The sequence below is a fragment of the Gasterosteus aculeatus genome, chromosome 20 (genome assembly GCF_964276395.1).
Source record: "Gasterosteus aculeatus chromosome 20, fGasAcu3.hap1.1, whole genome shotgun sequence".
NCBI lineage: Eukaryota > Metazoa > Chordata > Actinopteri > Perciformes > Gasterosteidae > Gasterosteus > Gasterosteus aculeatus.
In genome coordinates, this window is record NC_135707.1 from 15,571,594 (window position 1) to 15,598,171 (window position 26,578).

Sequence of the window (26,578 nt, forward strand, 5' to 3'; positions counted from 1 at the left end):
AAATGTAGGAAAAGTACCTAATGAATGAGAAACAACTGAAAGGCAGGCTTGGTGGAGGACTTAGCAGAAATGGGAAATAAAATGTTTTTATTTTTAATAATGTGTAATAACCTGAAACTAGTAATTGCTGTGCATGTTTTTTAACGTCATAATGTGATTATTATCACACAGCGTGTTTCTACAGGAGCCCAGAGCGGACAAACCACTGACTCCATCGAGGGCCCCCCCCCCCCCCCCCCTGACTTAAAGCCACATTTAGTTTTAACACAGGACTACTTCTTTACAAGGTGTAAATCCTTACGACGATGGCTGAATCGGAGTTTGTGGAAAGGTTGTTGTTGTACTGCAGCTGCAGTCAAGGATGAATTGTGGACATGAATATTTAGGATTGATAAGCCAGTGCAGCTCGTGTGCACAGGGTGGACTCCGATGACAATGGATGGACACGACAAGAATGCGTGATGCCGTGATGAGCCTGGTTTTGATCTGGGGCCGAGACCTTATAGATTTTACACGGGTAGTGTGACTAAAATTAGATTCTTTCGTAAACAGCAAATGCGTTTGAAGCTTTTGGATGAAACGCCGCCAACAGGTGCCATTTTGTGTGTCTTTATTGTGGACATGACATTACATCTTTTTGAAATGATGTACAAAAGTGTGTACAACAGAACTGAGAATGGCTCAGACGAGGTAGAGCTTTCACATCGGTTGCTGGCATGAAAACTACACAGTATAAAAACAAAAACAACCCAGGAACATCAAATTAAACAAACGCACCCGTCTGCCTCTGTCCTCTAATCCTTTTTGAAGTGATAATAAATACAGATACCAACCAAATACATTTGGAATAATAATGTCGTCTAAGGTAAATTAATCATGAAGTTCACAACAATTAAAAAAAGCAATACGGACACAAATGATACAACTTAGAAGGCGTGATGAAAACCAACCAACCGAAAGAAAAGAACAACAGCTGCAGGCCCCTCGTAGGGAGAGCAGCAACAACTAGCTACTGAACAAATCCTACAGTTTAGCAAAGAGAAAGACAAAAAAAACACACTTTTACATCTTTTGTAAGAAAATGCAGCGGTGCTGCACCTAGAGCGTTATCAAACCTCCAATGAGCAAACAAAGCTAAGACGCCGCGCGGCTGTCAAATCATTTGTCATTCGTATCTGTGGAATCATCCGAAGAAAAAGCCTCGCAGGCAGAGATGACGTGAAGCGTGTTAGCCGGCACCATTGAAAAGACACTCAAAGAAACCTTAGCTAGCGTTGAACAAAGTTGAGAAGGGTTAAAGCAGTAACCTAGTCTAAGTGCACTAGTAATGCCATTTGGTTTCTACTGCTGTATATAAGGGTTTGGTAAGAGTGAATTACAGATATACCGTTTATATATATATACACTTCATAGTTTTTCTAAGTCACACTTCGGAGTACAAATTCATAACTGAGGAGTTAATCTTAAAGGGAATTCTGTACAACATTGGTATTAGTACTACACTACCTCGAAGGCTAGAGTATCCGTTTCAAGTATTTTCACTATCCACACCTTCAATATACACATTTGTGTATCGTTAGGGATATTCAAGCACACAGCGTTGTATGCATAACTCAACAACCTACTGGTAAAGCAACAATTTCATCATCATCATCATCATCATCATCATCATCGTCGTCGGGCGAAAACTGCTGAGGTCTCGAAATAATATTAAACTCTTTTGAAATTTGGATTTTATGCGTAAAAACATTTTTTCTTCTTGCTCTGTAGGTCTGAGCTGCTTTTCCTCTTTTCCCCTACGCGCCAAGCGGAGGAGAGAAACCCCGAGGCCAGGACAGTAACTCAAAAACATGAACTCAAAAACAAGGCTTTCACTGCGCAGGAGGAAGAGGGAGGCTGGAGAACACAGGAGTTAGGGGTTTAAAAATAATGCACATACTCACAGTTAAATGCACAATATTTCACCTGTGTAAAGGCTCGACGATTCAATAGGCTTCAAAACGTCTCCATCTCGTCTGATCATACCTGGACTCTCTGGAAACCTGACCTCCTGACCTCCTGACCTCCTGGCTGCTCTCTGTCTCGCCGACCTCCTCACTCTTTCCTCCCAGAATGCAAATCTTCACACGGTGTGGGAGTCTGGCTCATTAGAGTGCTTCAATGCTCAACCGCTCTCCAGATTTAAAGGAAGCATTTTGGACATTTAGGGAAATAAGATGACAGATTTAAACGGGATGATTGATAGCACTCTCACGTGTCTTCACTAAATACAGCTTAGGTTAGCTTAGCACAAAGACTGAATTTCCACTCTCAAATTGTTTAATTTGTGTCATTTTCGGAGGCTCCAGCAAATTTAGCTTTTGACTATTTTAACTATTTTACAAGATTAGAAACGGTACAGATAATCAAGCTAAATCTGCGTCAAAGAAGCTTGTTGTTGAAGGTTGCATTGGTGCCGAGGTTAAATTTTCTGCCGACAACCGTTCTTCAACCCGGCGATCGGGTTGGTTGTGTTATCGAACCGCTCATCACACAAGAACAAAGAAGCCAAATAGTCCGTGTAGCCCTTTTAGCCAGAAAAAAAGATGCATCTTTGCTGGTTAACATTTGCAGTACCATATTCTCTTCTGCGAGGGCACGGGTTGGAGTTCAATCCGTGCGATCCACAGCTGAGCCAGCGTCTTCCCGACGCCGCCGCTGTTCTGAAGTCAGTCAAACTCAAAGTCAAAAGTGTCGGAAACACTCCTTAACGCGATGGAGTTATGGAGGAAAACTGCCTCCACTCAGTCCCTTCCTCTTAAATTGACCATAATTGAATGACCATAAAAACGGTGCGCTCATTTATATAGGCTATTAAAAACGCACACTCGTTTTAATGAGCACTAAAGCAGACACCCCCATTAGCGTTCCCTCTCCCCATCTCTCTCTTTAATCCAACCTCCGTCTAACTCCGTCTCTGTCCCTCTAATCATCAACTACACAGCCTCAGAGTGGTCTTTGCACTCCTAACGTCTCACTCCGGAGTGGAGGGAAGTGAGTTTAACACACATGTGCATGCAAACACACACACACACACACACACACACACAGACCAATGCACGTTTTCATCTTCATGAACCCAGAGGAAAAACCAACTCTGAAGAAGCATCTTGTCTCTCATCTCTGTGATGATTGGAGTCCTGAGCAATACACACAACTCTTATACAATAAAGCTGAGCAAAAGAAAAACAAAAATGAAGGGAAGAGGGAGGCAACGAAACACTCCTTGATTAAAACGCTAGCAGTTCCGATCCAGTTCAGCTTTTCTTTGCTTTTCTCGTAAAGTTGCAGCAGGCAACTTCACGAGTCGGTACCTCCAAAATGGCAGCAAGAGGTAACTCTTTGAATGTTATCCTTTAAGGAGATGTAAACTACACACAATATGCTTCATTTTGCCAACCTTCAAACTAAACAAGCAAAATATCAATCAGCTTTCGCGCTGAGACTCTTTATATTTCACTCTTCACCAATGTGGACACCCGACTCCTACATTTCCACATTCAAAATTTCACCAGAAATGTTTCCTGTTAGTAAATAAGACACTCTTCTCTGCCGCAGCCAAGAAATAGTTCTTTTAAAATCGCCTAGCACTGCTTTATCTAGCTTCTTATTAAAATGAAAATCATAAAACTACAAGAGCCTTCATTGTAGAAAATTCTTCTAAGGGCATTTAAAGGATGACGGGTAAAAGAGGAGTGGCTCAAAAAGTCCCTCGTGAGTCTGGGGTCCTTCAGGAGTGGCCGATGATGTTTCCAGGATGTGCAAGTCCGGGTCCAGGTCTATCAAATGGTCTCTACTGGCGTTGTGGCATCGGTGGGCGTTTGGTAGCCAGCGGTTCGGGCTCCTCCGGGCTCAGTAACAAGCTCCTCGTGTCTGGGTACTGGCTGTTGTCAAAAGGCATATGGTGGACACTCTGGACGTGCGTCTTTAGGTTCCCTTTCTGAGATGCTCGGTATGGGCAGAGCTGGCAGCAGAATGGCCTCTCCCCTGAGGAACAAACACACGACACGGAGTAAGTCCAAAAGGTCGAGAAGAAGCCAGAGAGGACGTCATACATTGGACTTTGAGAGGACAAGGCTTTTTTTGAAGGGGGGGGGGGGGGGGGGGTTTGAATATGCACGGGATTAAAACATGACACAATGATGTGAGCCACGGATGAGACTCTCTGCAGTGGAAACAGAAAGAAATTGATGGAGAAAAAAAGCAAACACACAGACAAACGTAAACCAAGACACGTGGAAACAGGGGGAATATTATGCGGCGTTCACATACAAATTCTTACACCTGATTTCACAGAAAAAGTTGACTTTGCTTCTCTGTGCTGACCAGGATGGACAAACTTTTCCTTTCTTGTTTCTGCCATCTGGAGAAGTGCGCCACGCATCCCCTGTCTGAACACTCCTAATTTCATCTCCATGTATTTTTTTCTCAATCACCCGCACCGCCCTAATGTCCCCACACGCCTCCACATCCCGCAGTCTCTCTTCTAATTAGACTGACCTACAACGGCACAGACACCTCTACAAAAAGAATAACTCTAAAAAACAATAAAACAAAACTCAGCAACAGTCACCAGAACAAAACAAATGAGATTGCCATTTAATTGCACCTAATTATCATTTTGATAAATGGACGAGTATCAATGCGGGAAAACAAATGACTCCCCTTCTCCCTGAAGAAGAAACAGGGAAATATAGCTGTTATCATACATCATCAGAAACACAACGCAGAGAAAGAAGACGAGGGGCTTGGCGGGGGTGGGAGGGTGGAGGGAGAGAGTAATAAAAAAAAACAAAAAAGTATAATTAATCACACAAAATGTAAAAAAAAGAAAAAAATGTAAAAAGAAGAAGCAAACAGCTGGAGTGACGGCGAGGACGTGAGACGCGAGAAGGAAGCGAGAACCTCCACGACATCGTCCTGCAAGGAAACATGGCTGACGGGTCCGCCGCACTACATTATAATAAAGGTTATCGTCACCGTAAAGCAGCGTCAACACTGCGTCTAATTGGGCCCCTCCGCCGCGCCTGCTCCCATCATTCATTGCATGCGGTAAATCCTGGTGTAGGTGCGTCCTATGTGGGTGTGTATCTGTGAAATGTGCGTGATTAATTAAGATGGAGGTGCAGCGTGTAGAACGCAGCGCTCTCTGAATGTCAGAGCAGAGCAGATTTACTCCTCTGCTCCTCCTCTTCCTCAATGACCGACTCTAACAACTCTTTAAAGACATGGAAGAAACCTGTAGTTTCTTCCATGTTTGTGCCCATTTACACTGTTCCTGCCCCTTACGGGGCCGACTGGCTTCACCTGACTTTTAGAAGCACCTTTAAAAGCACCCACCAAAGCAACGGATAACCCTTCCAGCGTAATTAAGAACAGAACAGACGTTTTCTGGAGGAACTGTGGTGTGTATACGGAATGCACACATAATACACACATAATACACACATAATACACAATGTCAGGTGTGATCCAACAGCATGTGACAATGCCAGGTGTTAATGCCAGGTGCACAGTGCGCCTCATGTGACGGTTACACAAAAAAACACAGAAAAAAAGATCACTAAGGGGGGGGTGGATTGACATAGACACACATGCGGAGGTGAGACATTAAGCAAACGAAACATGCAGAAGCGATGGGAGGGGGGGGGGGGGGGGGGCAGTGGTTAGCCATGGTGCCACATACTTGTTTGGGAGCCTCAGAAGCGGTGGTGTGAGCGTCAGTACCTCTGTGGAGTCCGTTAAAATCAAACCCAACTGTTGGGGGGAGAAGGAGGATGGGGGGGGGGGCAGGGGAGGAGAGGGGTGGAGGGGAGGAAGGGGAGGAGAGGGGTGGAGGGGAGGAAGGGGAGGAGGGCATTTGGTTAAAAGCTCTACCAGATCCACACAAGCATATTTTCTCTTTTTCCCCCCTCCTCGCCACGCCACCCCTCCGCCACACACACACACACACCATCATTTGCCACCAGCACCCTTGCTAATAGAGGGGGAGCTGGCAGTGATGATGGTGGTGGAGGAGGTGACGACGGCGGTGAGGATGAGGATGATGATGATGACGGCGGCGATGATGGTGATGGGACCTGGTGGAGGCAAGTCAGTGATTTAATATGACGCATGTTAATAGAGGCCTCGGGGTGGCTGGCCTTTTCTGCGCGTGGACGGCCATGCTGAAGACGACCACCGGTGACAACATTAATTACAGCTTCTGCAAGTGTTTACAGACCCTCTGCATGTGTGTGTGTGTGTGTGTGTGTTTAGAGCAGGGCTCGCGGGGAAAGCTGAGCGCTGCATCACTTACCATTTGGCCTCTGTCACTTAGAATCACTGGCTGTGCCACATATCATTCACACTCTCTATAAAGAAGCTACTTATCTCGTTGTCTACTGTGATCACTGCCGGGCCCGGGTGATGGACATGACAGCACGGGAGAGAGAGGAGGAGGAGGAGGAGGAAGGGGAATTGAAGAGGGAGGAAGAAAGACAAAAGCCAGAAGGACAGGCGAGAGGCAAGGGAGAGGAGAAAAGGTGAGATGAGAAGAAAAGATTTGAGAGAAAGGGGGGAGAAGACACAGAGGAAGGTGAGCAGCATGCATGATGGGAAACAGGAGAGGAAGGGAGAGAAGCAAACATCTGATACATGATGAAGGAGGAAGAGGACAGGCGACACTGTGAGGTGAGAGGGATGGAGAAAGAGCGAGAGGGGGGATATTACTTGGGAAGGAAGAGAGAGAAGGACGAGGGAGGAAATTAGAGTTCGGGAAGGAGAAGCAATCACGAGACGGAGAAAGTGGAGTAAACGGCGGGATGTCTGAACCGAGCCGTTTAGCGAATGGCGTCGGGACGCATGCAAATGGATCTTAATGCTGGCGCGGACAAATGATGTTCTGCTTCATTAGAATGCACAATTCCATCTCTCCAATTGACATGTGATTAATAATGTATATGATTTGTCACAGGTCAGTATCCGGAGTAAGTCACGTTTCAGTTGAAAAAATAGACACAGCTGCCCGGCCCGGGGCGGGGAGGGACTCACAGACTGGCTGTCGCACGCAACGGAACAAAAAGATCTGTTTGGATTTATTCTGGTGAATGCAGAATGGGGAGTCAGATGATGAAATATCGCTGAGAGTGTGAATCCCGGTGCATATATTCTCCATTTCTCATGATTCCGGGTGAATAAATAGCGGCTTGGGGAGGGGGTGTGTGTGTGTGTGTGCACAGGTGACACAGGAAGGACGGTTGAAGGAGTGGCCAAAATAGTGGGAACATCTAGTAGAACTTGCAAGTGGAGGTCAGTCCAATAGTGGAGGTCAGTACAGTGCAATAAATGTTCAGGGTCTCTATTCATGTCCGTCATTCCTTGCCCTTTGTACCTGTGACTGATGGTCTTTCCTAAAGGAGTGGATTGTTCTGTTAGCGTTTATTGATATCACATGCCGAACATACCTTACATATTTAGATCACCTTGATGCTCATAGACATGATTCATACTCATTTTTGGTTTGGTTTTGCAACATTAATCATATGGGCACGCTGCGTCTGTGTGTCACCGCTGTTCTCAAAGGGGAATTGCTTAATTTTTCCCATTATTGTGATTATTTACATACAGCATATCGGAGCACCTCCAATAAAAAACGAGGAGGTTCGGACAATTTCAATAAAGCACAAGGGTTTAAAGTTTTGATTTGGTTGAATGCAATGTTAAAAGTTGTTTCCATTATATAGTTTGACTCACTGGGAGCATGCTTGCGTGTGCGATCTGTGTTCCCTTGGGTGTCTCTGTCTCGGGGCTGGTGGGGTTTACCTGTATGGGATCTCATGTGCGTACGCAGATGGCTGGGCTGACTGAAACTCTTCCCGCACTCATGGCAGAAATACTGTCCCTGCCGCATCAGGGACCTCAGCATCCCTGATCACACACAAAGAGAAACACATGATTAAACATGGTACCACACAGCAAATCTCAGCGCAGTGCAATCACAGGTTAAATATGACGGTGGTCCAAAGAAGGAGCATTCACAATGGAGCTAAATAAAAGTGCTGCTGCTGTCATGCCCATGATTCACACAGAGTGAAGCACTGCGTCTGTTTTTAGATCCCTGTTGACTAAACCATTTTTTTTCAGTGTTTTGTTCTTCTTTACTTATTTCTATTTTAGCAGATCACTTGATTGAGTTTCATATTGTTTTATTTATGGCATAGCTTTCGAATTTCAAAATCCACATTTTAGAACATTTTACGGAAAATGTGTTTACATTTAAAGGGCCAGCACGTCCTTTGATATTTCACATGTGACATTCTCTTTCGAGGAGTGGTGGAAAAGTTGGACATCAGCAACAGTTTATTTCCCAGGCAGCGGACATTTTCAGATCGAACGAGGGCCGTAAAGGTCAGTAAGTGTGTGTGTGTGTGTGTGTGTGAGCTCAGAGCCGGGATGCGGCGGTGGAGGTGGGTAGCGTCAGTAGTGGACTCGCGCACGCAGGCATCATTAGTATGTCTAATGTGTCATTATGAGCGGCTGGCTCCAGGGGCTGGACTGCAGCTGTCACAGAGCATCATCTCAGAGGCTGACAGCCAGACGCACACACACACACACACACACACACACACTCCGCATAAATTACAGGCAATTAAAACGCCCCGGCTGTGATGTGCCTGCTCCGCTGCCCGTGTGTCACATGTCAGGTGTGTGTGTGTGTGTGTGTGTGTGTGTGTGTGTTTTAAGTTGTATATGTGCGGGTTTGGTCCGAGGGGAGGAAAGCGTGGCGTAGGCTGGCCACACACACACACACGCACACACTCACATTGACACAATGACACTCCCATTACATGCACAAGTCAGATTTACATGTTAATGGCTTTAAATGGCAAAAGAAACTTGTTGAATTTTGATGACTTCACATCTCGTAAATCCTGTCACCTCACATGACGCGTGTAAATGAGAGATCAGGAATGGTTTCGCTCAGTCGGTCTCCTGGCGGAGACGGGGAAAAGATTACGTCGCTGTTGACGAGTTGCTTTACTTTCTTGCCCTGTCAATATTCATGCAAACCTTTAAATACCAAACCAATAAAAAAATATATATCTAACTCAACACGATCGCTTTGACGAGGCACTATGAGAAAAATCCCACCAGGAAGGACATGAAGCCCGACTATGTGACCACCCCCACATGCACACGCACACCTGTAACCTCTCCTGCTGACAGACAAACGGCCAGGGGGGTTGCTGGTGCTTTCCTACTGCACAAACCCCCGGCATCAACACCCACAGCATTAATACTGGGCATACACCTGGGCAGTGCCCAATGGTTGTGACTCTGTTTGTGTGTGTGTGTGTGTGTGTTGGGGACTGGAGGGACACAGCAGGACAGGGAGGACAGGGAGGCGGAGGAGGTGACGGAGAGTGTCTCTGGCAGCCCGACTGCCGGCCTCTGGATACTCTACTTGTACTCCGGGCCGCCAGCCCTTCTCACTGACGCACTAATGAAAGACAAGACAAGAGCTGGACGCCAAACACAAGCAGACGCACACACGCACACGCGCACATTACAGGGAGAAAACGGGAGAAAGACTCAGTTGCTCAAAAAAAGGTCACTTTATAGCATGTGACTCAAAGGGCTAAGGCGGCTGGTGACGATATGCGCCTGGACGGGTGACAGCGATGTCATGCGTCGGCTCTGGGGCTGTTGTCTGTGACCTCTGGCTCCGTGCAGCCCCACTTGACCTCAGAGACACAACCGAAAATGGGCAAATAATACGCGTGTTCGGTAATGACCATTTCCAAAGCAGCTGGTGGGGTAATTATTCCGTCTCCTCTCTCTCTCTCTTTTTCTGCCTCTTATTTTCCCTCTCTCTCGCTCTCTCTCTCTCTCTCTTTCGCCTGCGTCCGCTCGCATCTGTGCGAGTCTCTCGTCAGGCGGAGCCGTGACCCAAACCGCTTGTGACAGCGTTCTGGGAGAGTGGAGGTGGAGACTCGGCATGCCTCGCAGACCTGAGAGTAGCAAAGGTTCTCTCACGTGTCTCACATGAAATAAAAATATATTTTTTTTAAACACACACACACACACACACACACAGACTCATTTTGCATCACAAATGCCGCCCCAAATGGAGCCTTTCTCACAATCATGCACACGGGTGTGTGTGCGCCCATTTAATGGACCTCCTCTTCATTATTCAAAGGCTTGTCAGAATTGAGTGGCGCGTGTGTCACTCAATCACTTTCTGCCAGATGGCGAGTTGTGGTGAGAGAGTCAGCATGTGGTAGGGAGGATAAAAGGACACACCTAATTGCATCTACGTTGCACATCATACATTTGGTGTGTATCTATGTTCTACTGTTGCTTCTCCTGGTCTATCCTGCCAGGTTTAGGCAATTCTACTCATGACAGCTCAAAGCAGAATGCTTAAGTCACTTGGAAGCATTTCTCCTGCACTCCTGACATTTGGCATTTTCTCCAAAGCAAAGCTCATGGGGGCGTTTTGTACGTGAGCTGATGACGAGCGATTTCACTTTCACAAAGAGAGCGACGGCACTGCGAGGTCTAAAAAAAACACACACACTTGTATACGTATTTGTCCCAGGACAATACATCAACAAATAAAGACATATTTGAATGGCTCCCTACCAGTGGGGTCCATCAGTGCGTTGGCTGCACCCCAGCGGTGGTACAGGGCAGCCAGCTCATGGGGGTTGTAGTTTTTGAGGAAGCCGATGATGTCGGTTGGCATCTCTGGTGTCTCCGCCATCGGCTCCTGCTTCACATCTCCACGCGCCTCTGTAGGCAAAGACGTAGAGGAGGAGGAGGAGGAGGAGGAGGAGGAAGAGGAGGAGGAGGAAGAGGAAGAAGTCAGCAGGCTGCCTCCGTGTGCCTGGGACGCCCCGTGGTTGGGTCCCGCTGTGGCGCTATGGCTGATGGCGCTGGGCCTCGTGGCGTTGGCCCGGCTCTGGCCGTGGGCGCTGATGAGCGGCTGATGAGGGGAACCCCTCGCTCTGCTGTACTCCGCCAGGCCGTGTTTGCTGGACAGCATGAAGCCGAGGCCCTCTTGAGGCATCAAGTAGTGGTCAGCAATCCGGGGCGCGGTGGCGGAGCTGGGGCTCGGGGCAGAGGAACGGGCGGCGGCGCCTGTGCTCTTCTCCCGGGAGCTGGAGGAGGACGATGAGCCTCCGCGAGGGTACGAATCCGTTTTGGGTTTCAAGCGGGACGAATGACTCTGGTCCCCCTTGTGTCGGACCTTGCTGCTGCTGCTGCTGTTGCTGCTGCTGCTGCTGCTGCTGGCTGGCCGGACTGGGACTCTCCCAGCCTGGGTGCCCGAGGTGGATGGGGATCCCCTGGACAACGAGGAGGGAGGGGTAGAGGAGGATGACGATGATGGCATGGCTGCCTGACTGGCTGGCCTACTCTTCTTCGGAACGTCGCTGGAGTTGTTTGGGGGCTGGGTACGTTGGGCGCGCACCAGTGGAGGCAGCGGCGGGCATTCCTTCCCCTCCAGGACCGGCGGGGGACCGGTGCGTCTCTTTGAGGCCAGCAAGTTGTCCCTGGAGCCCTTAGAGCTGCTTTTCAGGGCCCATTTTGGAGCGAGGTTGGAGCTGCTGCTGTTGATGCGGTGAGCCACCGTCTGGTGCATCCAGAGCACCTCCGGGTAGCGGGTGGAGTGGGAGCAGAAGGAGCACTTGTGGCTGGGGAGGCTCTGACTGTCCTGGGTCAGGGAGGCTACGGCCCTGCAGCCCTCAGCCCTCACGCACAGATCCACAGGCGTCAGGTTGGGATTGGGCGGGGAGGATCGAGACGAAAGGTAAGCAGGGGGGGCTGCAGAGTTGCTCAGCCCCTGTAGAAGAGCTCTCTTCAGTTTAGGATACCCACCCGGCGTGCCTCTGTCCGAGCTGGGGCTGGGAAGGGGGCCGGGTCTAGCTCGGGGGGCAGCCGGGTGTTTGACACGATCATGGGTCAAATAGGCCTGCAGATCCGAGGTGACAAAATCACAAGGGCTGCAGATGTAAGGCTTCTCATCTGTAAGGACAGGGGGGGAGAAAAGGAAGGTCAATGACTTCAAAGGGAACGATCTAGATTATACTCTAATCTGTGCTGCCAGATTCAGATTGTTGCATCCGGATGCAGGTTTGCTGAACAGCCAGCAGGCCGCAGCATTGTTCAGCATTCCCAGATCTCCTCCTTTTCTTTTACATGTCAATGTATCTTGAAATAACTTCTACTATTACAAGCACAATAAACATACCAACAGAACTATAAACAATGCATAATTGTTCACCATCATTTGATTGTTTTAAGTATTTTATATTGGTTCATAATGATGCTGCAGTAGTTGGTGCTGCTGTGAAGGTTGTTATGTTCACATGTTAAATCCGTCTCAGAGTTGTTGATCCATCACTATGGTAATTGTTGGGAATGTATTATGGTCCATATGGTGTGAGACAATTACACCATGATATTAAACAGCACAGTGGAGTAAAATCAACACATTTTGACAAATTAAACAAATGGGATGTCATAAAGCAATTACTTATTTTGTTGTTAATTTTAAAGAATTCGTTGCATTATTGTTTACTCATATTGGTTCCTGATTACCAAAGTGAAGCTCTATGAATTCCCCACAAGATGGCGTGTGTGACCACCTTTTCTTTAAGGGAATTTAACTGCTGTGACTGGGAAACTTCAAATCTCTGTTTGATTTCAGAAATTAAAAGAATACAGAAAAAAAATTAGAAATAGACATTGTGCTAATTGAAGACGTGGTATTCATAGTGAGTGTGATATTTTATTAAACGTGAAATCCGATAAAAGATGAATATCCTCAAGTTTAAAAATCAAAGTTGTTTTCTTTAAACATGAATCCTCAAATTAGCCTTAGTCTGGGTCCACACATACATGCACACGCTCCAACCGATCTGATTCTGTAAGTATCACATTATGATACTCGCCACTACCCCTCCTCCTGTTCACAATAGCACCCGTAACATGCCATCTGTTTTTCATTTGGCTTCCTGTTGGCAGCACAAGCCAACACACACAGCTCAAACGCTGCCAAGGTGAAGCCCTGGTGCTGCGCAGTTGTAGTGGGGGGGGGGGGGGTAGTTAAGGTTAGGCCCATTTATCAGGCCGATGTCAGCCCTGTATTATTTAAATATTGACAAGTTAAAGTCAAAGAATGGAATAACCTGATCATTAGTAGCTCGACACATAGAGCGTCCTCTGAGTGTCTCTTTCCCAATGGCCTGCCTCCCTGTACCATCGGGAGGTGACTCTATAAATAACCAATCCCTCAGACATCGGGTAGCCCGGCCGGCTCAATGGTAAGAAGAGTGGATGAGTGGCAGGGGAAGTGTCACAGGAGGTAACCTTAGAGATTACAAAAAACTCAGGAGGGGGACAGGGAGAAAAGGGTGGGCCGGTGGCCAGAAGCCATCTTGCTGAATTCTTTAAAGCTTTCACGTAGGCCGTCTTTGTCACGAATATAAAAACCAAAATAAATCATATCCCATTTTACAACGCCTTTCTATACATCTGTATATATCTGTCAGTTGAGCTAAAAAGACCCTTTGTCCCAAATGCAATTTCTGAAAGCAGACACCAGGGTGCATGTGGGTTGGGAGAGAGTGAATAACGTACAGTATATGTGTTATTACAAGTTGACCACACAGGAGTGAAGTACAGCACTATTGTAATACTGCACAACAAATAAAAAATAAATATCACATTACTGGCTGTTATATAATAAACAAGCAAAGAGAACCGCAAAGAGTAAAAAAGGAAACATGCAGACAAGACTTTCACGGCCATGACATAAAAAGGAGAGCAAAAGACATATTCACGCACAGATAAGGGGGGTGAGGGGAGTTTCCTGAGACAGGAAGACCTGAAATAGCGCACAGCTCGATCAGGCCTGAAGAAATCTGGCTGCTATTTTTGAATGGCTGTACTAAGAGGGAGGAATTGAGGCAATCTCTACAATTCTTAGCCATCCCCAATCCGACCTTGTCCAAAATGTGTTTTTAGTGAATGTGAAAGATGAAAGACGAAAGCCTGAGTGCTTTAACTTATTTTAGCTGTGATTGTGGGTGTTTTGCCCTTGCATGGGTAGGCTTTCTTTTTCTGCTCTGCGGTGTTTATTGGTTGTGGAGGTGAAAAAAATGATAGGCATTCCAAAAATGCCCTCTTCTCTGCTGACATGCCACTGAAAGGCACTCACTTTCACTTAACTGTGAGCTTTATTGCTCTGCCATACAAACTTATTGCACTGACATTTTTCAATGGCCTTTAAAGTTGATTTGCCCATATTTGAGTATTAGTATTTGTGTGTAGCCCTCTATAAAAGAGCTGAAGTCAGATGTTATTCTGACATTTTGCCACACGGTGGCTCCAGCTCCAACTCCATAGAGCCCGATGAGCCAAGGACCTGCACCTACACAAAGCACATTTCATCAACAGATGTTTACGACATGCCACGGCCCCGAGTGGGAGGCTTGAAAAGGACTACAGTCATTACTGCTGGGACTAATGCTGCCCAGCGCGCTTCTATTAGTGAACTTGTGTGCGCACCATTTATCTGCACGCATAGCTGCAACATTTTCCTGTGACAAACAATAAATTACCTATAATTCCCAAAAGACTAATGCTTACCCACATGACAAGTATCTTTTTTTATTACAAATAATCATTTAAATGTCCTAAAGAAAGAGACGTATTTGACCGACCTGAAATCTCTCCCGAGTTTGCGGTACCCATCTCTGAGGCCTGGTTTCCGAGGGTGGAGGCAGGTGGAGAGTCTCCGTACCCCGGGGTGCTGGGCCGGCTTGGGGAGCCCGACTCTGGATCACTGGTGGAGCCCCATCGGTCGTCTCTTGTAGTTCTGTCCTTGTCCCCGACAGATGCCCGACCTCCGTCCTTCCTGTGGACCCGCTGGTGGACGGTCATCTGGTGGCGACTGCGGAACACCTTCCCGCACTCGAAGCACTCGTTGGACTTGGAGGACGATGGTCGCCGTCGGTCCTGGCGGGACGAGGGCCGGTACTCGGAGTCGCTGAGGCTCTCTGGTGTCCGGTCCCCGGAGGAAGCATGGCTTCCCAAACCGGAGCTGCTGCGGCGGCCTGAGCTGCGCTTACCTCGACTTTGCAGGACATACCGGCTGCTCTCCTTTTCAAAAACCACAGCAGCACCAGCGAGGGCCTCCTCCCCCATACTTCCTCCCCCATAGGAGGCTTTGTAACTCGGCTCCACTGGCTCAACAACCCTTCCTTTAGTAGCTAATTGCCAGGCCTGGTAGCTGCAAACTGGATCCAGCTCTGGGATTCGTTGACCTAGCATCTCCTTTTCACTCTCCTCGTCTTCACACAGGGCCTTTTCCTCGACAGGCTTGAGGTTTAAGTAGTCAAGGAAACTTCTCTTAGCAGCCGGTGCCTCCTCATCGTCACTGAGGCTGCATTGGCTCTGGGATTTCTTGCCATAGCCGAGATTGTGGATTCTCTCGTGGGCCCTCAGACTCTCCCGGCTGTGGAACAGGTTCCCACATTTGGAACACATTTGATAGATGCATGTGATAGAGCCAGTGGCCATTTCAGGATCCTGGGCTACGTCGTTGATGGTGGCGGGAGGCTCAGCGAGTTCTGCTTTTGACCGTGACCTGGACTTGGTGTTGTGGGTTTTCATGTGCGATTTGAGGAACCAAGCCTCGCGGAACCGCCTGCCGCAAATACGACAACAGTGGTCCAGGATCCCTGCATGTTTCTTCATGTGCGACTTAAGAAACCAAGCCTGGGTAAAGACCTGGCCACAGGTCTCACATGGGAAGGTCCCGTCGCTCTGGGGCGGGGCGACGTCGGGTTCGGGCACAGCCTCTTCCTTAACAGTGGCCTCCTCCTCGGTGTCTGCCGTTATGTGGACCTTTTCAATATGGCTGAGGAGCTGGTCTTCTCGATGGGCCTCGTAGCCGCACAAGCGGCAGCAGTAAGGCCTCTGGTCGGTCACGAGCTTCTCTCTTTTCAGGCTCCTCCCAGGCACTTTCCTCCGACCCTCCTCGCCGCTGTCCCCGTTGATCATCCGGTTACAGGCCGAGCTGCTCTTCGTTGGGCTCGTCCCTCCGTCGAGGCCCTCGGAAACGCTCATCTCCTCCTCCTCGGCAGCACCCTCTTCGTCGTCATTGGAGTGGTGGCTGGAGAGCGTGCCCAGTTTGTGGCTGCGGATGTGAACTTTGAGGTTGCCCTTCTGAGAGGCCCTGTGGTCACAGTAGGGGCACTTGTAAGGGCGGGCGCCGGTGTGGCGTCTCATGTGCTGCGACAGGGAGCTGAGGAAAGGGAAGCTGCGGCCACAGACGTTGCAGTCGTAGGCCCCGGGGATTTTGTCGTCGTCGGCGCCATCGGCCTCGTTCCTGAGCTGTTCCCCAACCAGCTTCTCCTTCCCTACGGCCTGGGCCGCCATCACCTCCACTCCGTCTCTGCGATTCATTGCACAAACCGAACTACACCTTCTACCTGGCCTTTCACAAACTCGAAAAAAGCCCAATCTGCTGCTATCTGCAGTTGCACATCTAGGGATTTCTGGCTCGTCTTTGCCGGTCAGTTAAAATGCGATCTGCCTTCAATCATCCAGAGATCAAGCTGCTTACACAGCAACTCTCCAGTTACTGGATGCAACAGCATTTATCCATCTTCATCTGGCACTGTCGATGAATCATTGGCTCAATCTATCTGTGTGCCGCTGTATAATTTATTTAGTTTTAAGAGGTCAAATGTAAAATATTTTTCATGCTAAATGAGTTTTAAAATCATGCAAGAAATGTTATAATCTGTTTTTGTCCAAAAGGAGGGTTTTCACTCAATTCCTGTTTGCCATTGTGTCAGTTGACGGAAGTTTCAATGGGTCTTTTTCATCAGGGTTACTTTTCCAAACAAACTTCTGTTCTTCATATTATCTTCTCTTCATTCTCTTCAGTTTTAAGCACACTAGCACCATTCAGGTAATGTGACGGTGGGCTTTTCACCTGAGAAGGAAAGAAAGGAGACGATGAACATACAAGAGCACGTTCTTTTTCCATTCGGATTAACAAAAGCAGCTAAATATTAACGAATGAAAATCGTTTCAGATACACTTCATACATACAAATGAATTAGATAATCAACTCATTCTCTTTTAACCTTCTTAAACACCCAAATCTATTGTAACAGGGTTTGAATTTACCTAAAAAAAAAAAAAGACATTTGCATGTGTGTAAACTCAGGGCCGATGGGGTACGTATCTATGGCTGACACTGCACCACCACCACGCACGTGCACACGTGTGTGTGTGTGTGTGTGTCCTGGTTGTGCACGAGTCGTGCAGGGCTCGGCGGCTCGGGGGCTCCGACGCCACACTGGCTGAGTCGACACTTTACACAATCAGCACGCGTGAGTGGGGGTAGAGGGGGAGGCAGAGGGGAGGGGGGGAGGTTGGTGTTGTGCTGTGTTCACATCAGCAAGATCAGCAGTGCCACCATATTCCCTCCCCGGCACCGGCCTCACGCACACGCCTCAACTGACATTATCACGTGACGGGGATCTTAAGTACACAACAGGAAGTGGCTCTTCAGACAGTTTGCTTTGCTCTATTTCTCAAACGAGAGTTGAACAGCGTCACGTAGGGAGCCAAACAGAAAGAGAGAAGTTGATAAGAGGAGAAAGTCAACGCCGTTGACAACTTTATACTTCACAGATTTTCCTTCGGTGGGTGGAATAATTTGCATATTTTCAATAATAGATTTCTGAGTATTATTTCTTGCTGCAAATTCCCAAGAAGCACCAATGGTTAATCAGATATTTATGTATTTCGGCTCATTGATAATATCATGAAAAAAGCGCATTTTCTGTTTAAGTATTGTTGATTACAATGTCATAATTATTTCTTACTGGAGTATTCATTTCAGCAGACGCTGGAGCCTGAATGGTGGACTATATGAAATGTGACTGACGCCATTATTACATGCTATTATATAAAGTGCCAGGACCCATAAGCTGAGTTACTGCCAGGTTCTAATTATAAGTGGATAATTGATCATAATCATAAGACGATGAGGTGGTGGAGTAGAGACGTTAGCACAAGAACAATCATATAAACTCTCACAATGAAATTGGCTACCCTGCGCCAGAGCCACCGATCTATCTAGAAGGGTTTAAGCTATTGAAATCACGGCGCCCCCCCGATGGTTCAGCATGCTTTATCCAGCAGCGCTGGCGAGTATAGTAGTGTATCCGCCAGACCTACAGCTCTGACCGCCGTAACTTTGCATTTAGGAAAAACTCTTAACGTTTCCTATCTGTGGCAGTGCCTTGGACCCCTTCGGACCAGACTAAACTACTTGATGGATTGCCAAAAACTCTTCTACATACATTCATGTCCTCATGAGGATGAATCCAGATCCACTTCCTTGATCCCCTGACTTTTCCTCTCGTGTCACCATTGGTTTAAAGTTTGTACTTTACATCTAATTGAGGGATCACCATAACATTTTGGCAGGACATTTATAGGTCTGAGGATGAATAATGACTCCTCCTCCAGCGGCACTGCCATGTTCACAATTGTGGGGTTGAGTCTCATTAAGAAGCATCATGTGGGCAAAGTCTCGATTTGTCCAATACTTTTTTTGATGGAAAGAATACATGCAAAAATCCAAATCCACCTCAGCCGCATTGTGTGTGTTTGATCAGAAAAGGTTAGCATGCTAACAAGCTAAACTAAAACGGTGATAAGTGGTAAGCAATGTATGTTTGAATTTTAATGGGTGACATACTGGCTTTAATATTGAGCTCAAAGCACTGCTACCGCCTCACAGAGCAGCTGGCATGCAGTAGATTATTTTATTCTTCTTTTTTTTTTTCTTTAAGTATTACAATTTGCATTGCAACCAGGATATGAAACATGGCTGTCATTGTGATCTGTGTCTCTTGTGCAATCACATGAAACTGCACAACAGTGTGCAGTCTTTAATATATCGTAACACCATCTTGATTGTTAGTGTAATATGCAGTTCACATTCATTAGAATTCCACAAGTGTGGGGATTTGGGAGGGATGATTCAAGTGCCATGGTCGCAAGCTGTTAATGAAATAGAAAAAAACATCAAATCTGAACAAGCAAATGTACGAGCTCAGGCTTCATTTGAGAGATTAAAGATAAAGGATGAACTTGACATGGTGATTAGAAGAGGAACAACAGAGCTCAAGGGAATTACATCCAACACGCTGCATGATGGACAATCGGATGATGATGGCCATAAATCAGCAATATATGTAACACGGCTGTCCCACCCCATCTATCAATCCACTGGTTTTCCCTCCATCTGTTCCATCTCTCTGTCTGCACACCCAATGTTGCTCATTAATACTTCCTTGCAGCCCTCTTGCTAAAAACAGAGGATAATAATCTTATTTCCTTTTAAATGGCCTAGCTGATTGGGGGTCAGCAGGGCCGCGGGGGGGTTGAGAGTATTCAACAGTAAGCCTGTCATCCACCAGACAGTTGCATGTGCAAATTGAAATGTAATGGGATTAGCCCCCAGAAGGGAAACAATGCAGGCTCCTCGTGATGCAGGCAAAGGGGGGAAAGAAATGACAAATTGGCTTATGGAGGGAGAAACTGTCCAGGAGAGACGGACACATTGGCAATCATCGGAGTCGTCAAAAAACACAAGAGAGGCATCAAAGCTTTCTTAGAGGCCAATACGGTACAGTAAATGGATCAAGTGTCTCCCCGAATCTCACAAGAACAGTCCACTTTGTGATCTTTCAGCTAATAAACCTCTCACACACACATACATACACACACACACACGCACACACACACCAGATTAGTAAGACCAGAGAGAGGGTGGGGCTGCAGTGTTTATTTCCTTAAGTTAAGTGCTGTATTCTGATGAAAACTACTTGGAGTTCCCTGCAGGAACATGATCACAAATGAAACACTTCAGAGTTCAGTTCAGTCCAGCCCTCGATGGGAACGTTTTTGCGCCGATATCAGATGGGCCATTAATGGCAGCCCCACCAGGAGTCACAGGGAGTGAGTGGAGGCCTACACTCAGCTGATAATGACTGCCGGGTTGAACAAAAAACAAACTGTTCTCCCCCCTCCTTCCTTGCACGCCCAACCTCTGCTGTTCAACTTTCTGAACGCTGATCCGTGGCGGCCCGAGGTCCCGCAAGAGGACCGCTGTTATTTTCCCACCCATACACATCCTTTTCAGAGCAGCCCCGCTATTTCTGTTCCCGAGACTCCTGATGTTCACATCTGGAGGGAGTCTTTAAACAAACTGTCATACTGTGCATGCTGGCTACAGCTGTATGGTTTTCTCTTTGGTTTCTACTTTTCACACATTAGGCGTGTCGAAAAGGCAAGATTTTCTACTTTAAAACTACGCTTAATATCAATACTTCTATCGCACACACACACAAAAGATTAAGCTGTACAAACTGTGGGTCTCTCCGACGCTCTCCGGTAAAACAACTCAATACCTGTCAACAAGTTTAGGAGGAAAATAGTCCAGTTCTAAACTTCTTACTCAGGGACATTGCTTATTGAAATCTGCTCACCTGCTCCCTCTAGAGGCCACACATCCGGCTTGCAGAGCACATTTGGTGCACTAATATGAAAATAAGTATTAAAATGTGGTAACAAAACCACACTAGTGCAGCAGTCTACTATTTAAAGCTAAGCACAGCTCTATGAGAAGGTGCCAAGCCTCCATTGTTCTGCTCCTCAATTACAGAACACACACTGTCATCAAGCCAGGAAGCACCTCCGTCATAGCAATCATCTGAGAGGCAGCCACGGCCCGAATCTCCTGCACCCAAGGGTGTGGAGATGGGCTTAGATAACACGCTGCCTCCCTGTCACCGTCTCACTGATGACGACCGTCGTTCACGTGTGGTTGACATCCTTCTGCTGTGATGGGCTCTGCCTCCCCGTCCCACACAGCAGCACAAAGGAGAGCATGAGGTTGAGTAAAAATACGCAAGTGTGTGGGGGGGGGGATAAAGAGTGGACCTCTTGTTTAAATGCACAAACACACACACACACACATGCATAGATGCAGGGGAACTGAAGATTCAAGAAGCTCAACAGAGGGGGCTTTTAATGTCCACACACATCGTTTGAAAGTCTATATGTGCACACTGTGGGCTTTTAACACCGCTTCATACAGGCACCTTTGAGAGCTGAACGGCTGCTCACACACACACACACACACACACACACACACACACACACACACACACACACTGCTCACCAAGCATAACATATAGGGAGCACTTTACAAAAAACCTTGCTATCCTCAGTTGGGTGTGCTCAAAAAGTAGAGACATTCAGTGCTCAGAGTGGGACAGAGGGGATGGTATGGAGTCTTTAACACACACACACACACACACACACACACACACACACACACACATACATATACACAAACACACACACACACACACACACAGTGCAGAGCCAGTGTATTCTCAGACCAATCAATAATCCATTATGAACAGACTCCTCTCCACCTCACACCCTTCTCTAAATCGGCGGACAAAGAGCTCTACTGCGAGCTCCACCATGAAGTGAGAGAGGGGTAAAGCATCGCACACACACACACACACACACACACACCTTCAGGCTGTTTGTAAAACACACGCACTGTAGCTTTATGATATTATTAGGATGACAGAGCGTCAGCTGTGGAGCACAAAAGTAGCTTTTGGGAAACTCAGTGGTTGACAACGTTGTGATTCAGCTGCTGTTTAAGTTCTGTGGATTCAGTTACATCCCGTTTATCAAAAAGTGAGTCAGTACAGGACTCATTTACATTGCGCACACACATAACCACATTTGGCCATGAATGCATCTGTGTGCACATCCAAGCTAGATGGGGCAATCCTTCAGAGACTGAATGCAGATGGATGTGGTGCGGATGTTTGTTGAAGTCATTTTTGTGCTCAATGCTGCTTGATTTAGGTCTATTTGGACTGGACAGGCAGTTTAATAACAGCTCTTTTCTTTTTTCTTTCCAGAACTCCAGCTTTGACTCTCGGGTCTAATATAATCGTTGGGTTTGCTCTACAACCTCTTTGTGCGCCGTTTGGAGCGACTTATGTTCTAGTTTCTCGTCGGGTTTCCCTCTAGTCTGCATCCGTCCCTGGTCTGTCAGAGCAGGTCACGATCATAAGCAGGAAGAGCAGTGGGGGGTTTCGGTTGCATTGTTGGGCTCTGCAGTTCCCATCCTATCCCTAGTTCCATCCCTGCCCCCCCCACATCCATTCCCTTAAACCCAGTCAGAACAATAGAGGGGGTCCACGCTGTCTGTCCCTTCTCACCCCCCCCCATCCCCTCCCACCCGTCTGATAAATAGGCTGACAAGGGATCCTGCCTGCCTACTCTATTTGCGTGAGAAGGGCCTTTTGGACAGAAAGGAGTCCACTGGGTCCCAGTGTGTGTGTGTGTGTGTGTGTAGGAAGTGGCAGGTGTTTGGGTCCATACTGTCATGTTACATTTTGGTGACCGGTCCATGCCAGTGAGATTGCGGGTGAGGAGGAGAAGGGGCCGGTTGTCAGCCGTGTAGAGTACAGAGTACATTATGTGAAATATGCACATAGCAGCCTGTTGATTTGTTTCCAATGGTGTTGGATTGCACCTGTCTTGGTACGGACGGGGGAGAGTGTCACCAACGTTTGCGCCGTGGGATTAATACTATTGTGTATTTTCTATTTTAAAACAGCACCAAAAGTGATGAGCTTGGAGTGATACTTGCTGGCTCTCATTCGGCTCTGTTTAAGGCTGACAAGAGCTGCCTGCTCTCGGGGGCCGCGACCATCTTCAGCCTCCTCTGGGACTCTCAGTGTGTGTGTGTGTGTGTGTGTGTGTGTGTGTGTGTGTGCTTCCCTCCCCCCTTCTTCTCAAACTCGGCCTGTTTTTCTCACACAGCTCGTTAACCCCTGAGTGCTCCTGTCTATAGAGCCCCCCCCACACCCGTTTCTCCTACTGCACCACAGCAGCATTCCTCACACACACACACACACACACACATTGAGATCGGCTGTCACTGTGCATTGCAGACTAAACTATCATTACATGACCCATAAATCTAAATTAAATTCTTAATCTGACAGTAGGTAGAAGTTTTCTCTCAGGGAGCGTCATTCAACAACACGCAAACATTCACTTTGAAACAAATCATTTACTACAAACTGGGCTTGTTTAAGCATAGAAGGTTTCATTGGTTTCTGTTTCTGTTTCGGGGCTGTAGATGTAGAAGAGGATGTAGTCACCACGATGTTGCCGAATGGTTTTTGGACTCAGGTTTCGAGCCTTGAAGCTGAGCATTTTGGCCGATCTCAGTTTCTCGCAACCAGAAGTGACACAATCAGAAGCAGCTAATTATATCTCAACACCGGATAAGATCTTTCTAGGGAACCAAAATGTTAAAAATATCCTTCAATCAACTGAAAAAACTCAAAAATAAGACCCAGACCCAACGGCCGCGTGGAAGTCACACCCTAAAGCCTACTCATTGTTTTTTTACTCTAAATGGGAGCGTAATTTACTAAATAAATCACATCATGCTGTGTTGACGCGAACAGCAATCTACACCATGAATTCATGTTTCGCGCCCTCTACTGACGAAATGAATCAAGTAGCTTTGATCGATGCTAGACTGAGCATAGAGCATAGATACATGCTGACTACAAGCGGCGCCGCCCGCTCAGCCATAGCACCTCCGCTCTGGCTTCACTTTTCAAAACCGGAAGATCCATGCACACGGTTCCCCTCCATGAGTTCCCTCACATTGACATCGGCCAGAGAAAGATGGGGCCAAAAACAGGCCGGGAGCAGAGGCGGTACAAGCGCTGCTGCAACCTGTTGGCGTGATGGCGGCGAAAGAGGCACTCGTGGTAATGGTATTCGATTGAAATCTAAATTGAAAGTCCTCCATCTCTTTTCACTGCGTGCCCGACAGTCCACTCTTCTCCAACCTCTCCCTGTGGTATACCCTCCTCTTCCTCCGCTACTGAAGCCCAATCGCTCTCTGAAGTGTAATTAGCCGACCTGAAAGCCGGCCAGCGTGGCCTTTCTGACCGTCACACCTTCTGACACAAACGCTTTCTTTTGCTGCTCATCTGGTTCGTGAGTTTAAACACACACACACACACACACACACACACACACACACACACACAATTTCAGCCACATTTTTAGACAGTCCTACAACATATTCAAAACCTATCTCAAATACTGTTCAGCATAGTGTTCAACGTGTTGGCTGTCAGGTCAATGTTGTGGAGAACGGATTCTGGTATCTGTAATCAGGTTCCTTAATGCCTAAACTGACTATTTATGCATGATTTCAAGGGAAAAGGTGTGAGGGGCTGTGTTCTTCCCGTGTGTTCTCTTTCACTTCTCATTTACATGGTTACTTGTTTTTGTGGTTTTGTTTTAAAAAACGAGTCTTCACCGTGAGGCAAAATGTGAAGATCGCATCCCTCAAGAGTTGAGATACGAGAACATAACAGGGCAACAGATCTGGCACACACAAACATACACACCTACACACATACACACACACACACACACACACACACACACACACACACACACACACACTAGCAGGCAGGATGGGAGGGTTTCCACAGAAATCTCCTGATGGCTCTACAACAGAGAGAATGTGTGGGCTCCAACAAGCAGTTGTTGTTGCAAGGTGGTTCACACACTGCTCTTGAGTACACACACACACACACACACACACACACCAACAAAAAAGACATATGTACTATGAAGAAGCTCAGCCCAACTCCAAACAAACATGTGGGTAAAATCCAATTGAATCCCCTGGAATACGCGTTGTTGTGCAGAGCCTCTCGGTGTGTAGATATGTGTGATATGTGTGTGATACCACGGAAAATAAAAAGCATTTATAGCCGTCTGTGAATCCTTATTGGATTCTCGTAGAAACACAGGAAAATTGTTAGGATTTGCCATAAATAATGCCATTATTTCTTTCTGCAACTTCATGATCATGATTAGATGATTGAAAGGCTTTGCATGCATCTGCATGCATCTATCACAAGAACTTCAATTACCAGCACATGCTTGTAGGTGAGAATAATTCCCTTGACAGACATCCTGACCTACGGAGACTAGAGGAAGGTAACGGGCAGAGTCCAGTCACACTGAGCTGAACACAATTAGTTAATTAAGTGAGCTTTAAGTGGATTTTGTTACCTTCGGATGGAGCTAAGCTTCACACCATTCCCATTTAGGTCTTTATAGTAAACTAAGCTAACAGGCTCCTGGGCAAGTTGGATACCTTCATATTCAATCTTTAGATATGAAAGTGGTATTTAAAAAAAAAAAATTACCAAGATGAACCCGTCCACTAAAAGAGATAAAAGCTGACCTAAAAAGATGAGTCATGCACTGTCATAGTGGTGCCTTTAAATCCACTATTATGCCCTACAGACATACTTTAAGTGCCCATGGGAGATTGACAGACTTGCCAAAGCAAGGGAATTGGAAATAAATCAAATTTCAATAGGTGACCTCATTGAAAAAGTTCAATAAGGTCACCCAAACTCATTATTGTCCATTCATAAGTCTCTCAGGGAATATTTAGCTTGTAGTGGCCTGTCTTTGTTTGTGTGTGGACGTGTGTGTGTGTGTGTGTGTGTGTGTGTGTGTGCGTGTGTGTGTGTGTGTTTGCGACCATGAAAAATCTGCCCAGGATTTCAGTGCCAAAAATAATAATAATGAAAAAAAAGAACGAAAGCACCACACAGGAACTGGGGCTGCTAGATGAGAATAACAAACGTCGTTAGTCTTTTATACGGGACACAGAGTATTTCTAGGGAGCGTGCCGAAGCTACATGACACATTTCTTTCATGCGCAGTCTGACAGCCATTACCGTGATAGAGAGCTCATACGGCTACGTCGCCGTGATGGATGGCTGTGCAAAAAGAAGCCGCGGATCCCATCTGGGTCACGTCTTATCAGGCCGCCTGATTCACATTGATGAAATTGTGCCGTCTTGTTAACCCGCCTGGTAGACAACAAAGCTCTAAAGTAATACTGAGCGAAACAAGGCAGCATCTGACGAGAGAGCATGTCAAGGAGAGGAGGAGAGGCAGAGGAAATAATGAGAGAGAGGGCAGCGCTGGGGAGATAAGTGGTAAATAGGGATGTAAAGTCCCTGCAGGAGATAGATGGGGATAACAAGAGCTGACTGAGAGATCGAGGGAGGCGGACAGTAGGAGAGAGACAGCATTGGAGAAGATGTCCATCATAAAGAACTTCATTTGGAGGGAGGGGGAGATATTAATCACCACCGTGTGATGAGAACAGAAAACAAATGTGTATTTCTGGTCACAAGCTGCATCTGGTGTTTTCTCACTTTTTCCAAGGGAGCGTGATTGAATCACTCAATAGCAGAGTACACGGCTTGTTATGACAGATATTCTGTGCAGCGTAACCACAGCACAGGAAATTGGCCGGGATCTACTATCTCAACATTCATCCAATAGTTCT

At 46.9% G+C, this 26,578-nt stretch overlaps 1 protein-coding gene across 9 annotated transcripts in view; it reads right to left on the reverse strand.

Moving 5' to 3' along the window:
• Positions 1-593: 593 nt before the first annotated feature.
• znf516 (zinc finger protein 516) overlaps positions 594-26,578 on the reverse strand; it is a 39,441-nt gene continuing 13,456 nt past the window's right edge. For 6 of the 9 annotated variants that reach the window (XM_078095357.1, XM_078095352.1, XM_078095356.1 and 3 more), the window contains 5 exons: positions 14,754-17,035; positions 10,669-12,051; positions 7,774-7,947; positions 5,726-5,796; positions 594-4,026 (listed from right to left, as the gene is read on the reverse strand). In XM_078095357.1, coding sequence (XP_077951483.1) covers positions 3,967-4,026; positions 5,726-5,796; positions 7,774-7,947; positions 10,669-12,051; positions 14,754-16,500 — 3,435 coding nt within the window. In that variant the 5' untranslated portion in view covers positions 16,501-17,035 and the 3' untranslated portion in view covers positions 594-3,966. The remainder of the gene's footprint in view (positions 4,027-5,725; positions 5,797-7,773; positions 7,948-10,668; positions 12,052-14,753; positions 17,036-26,578) is intronic. The other 3 variants (XM_078095358.1, XM_078095359.1, XM_040164944.2) reach the window with 2 other exon arrangements.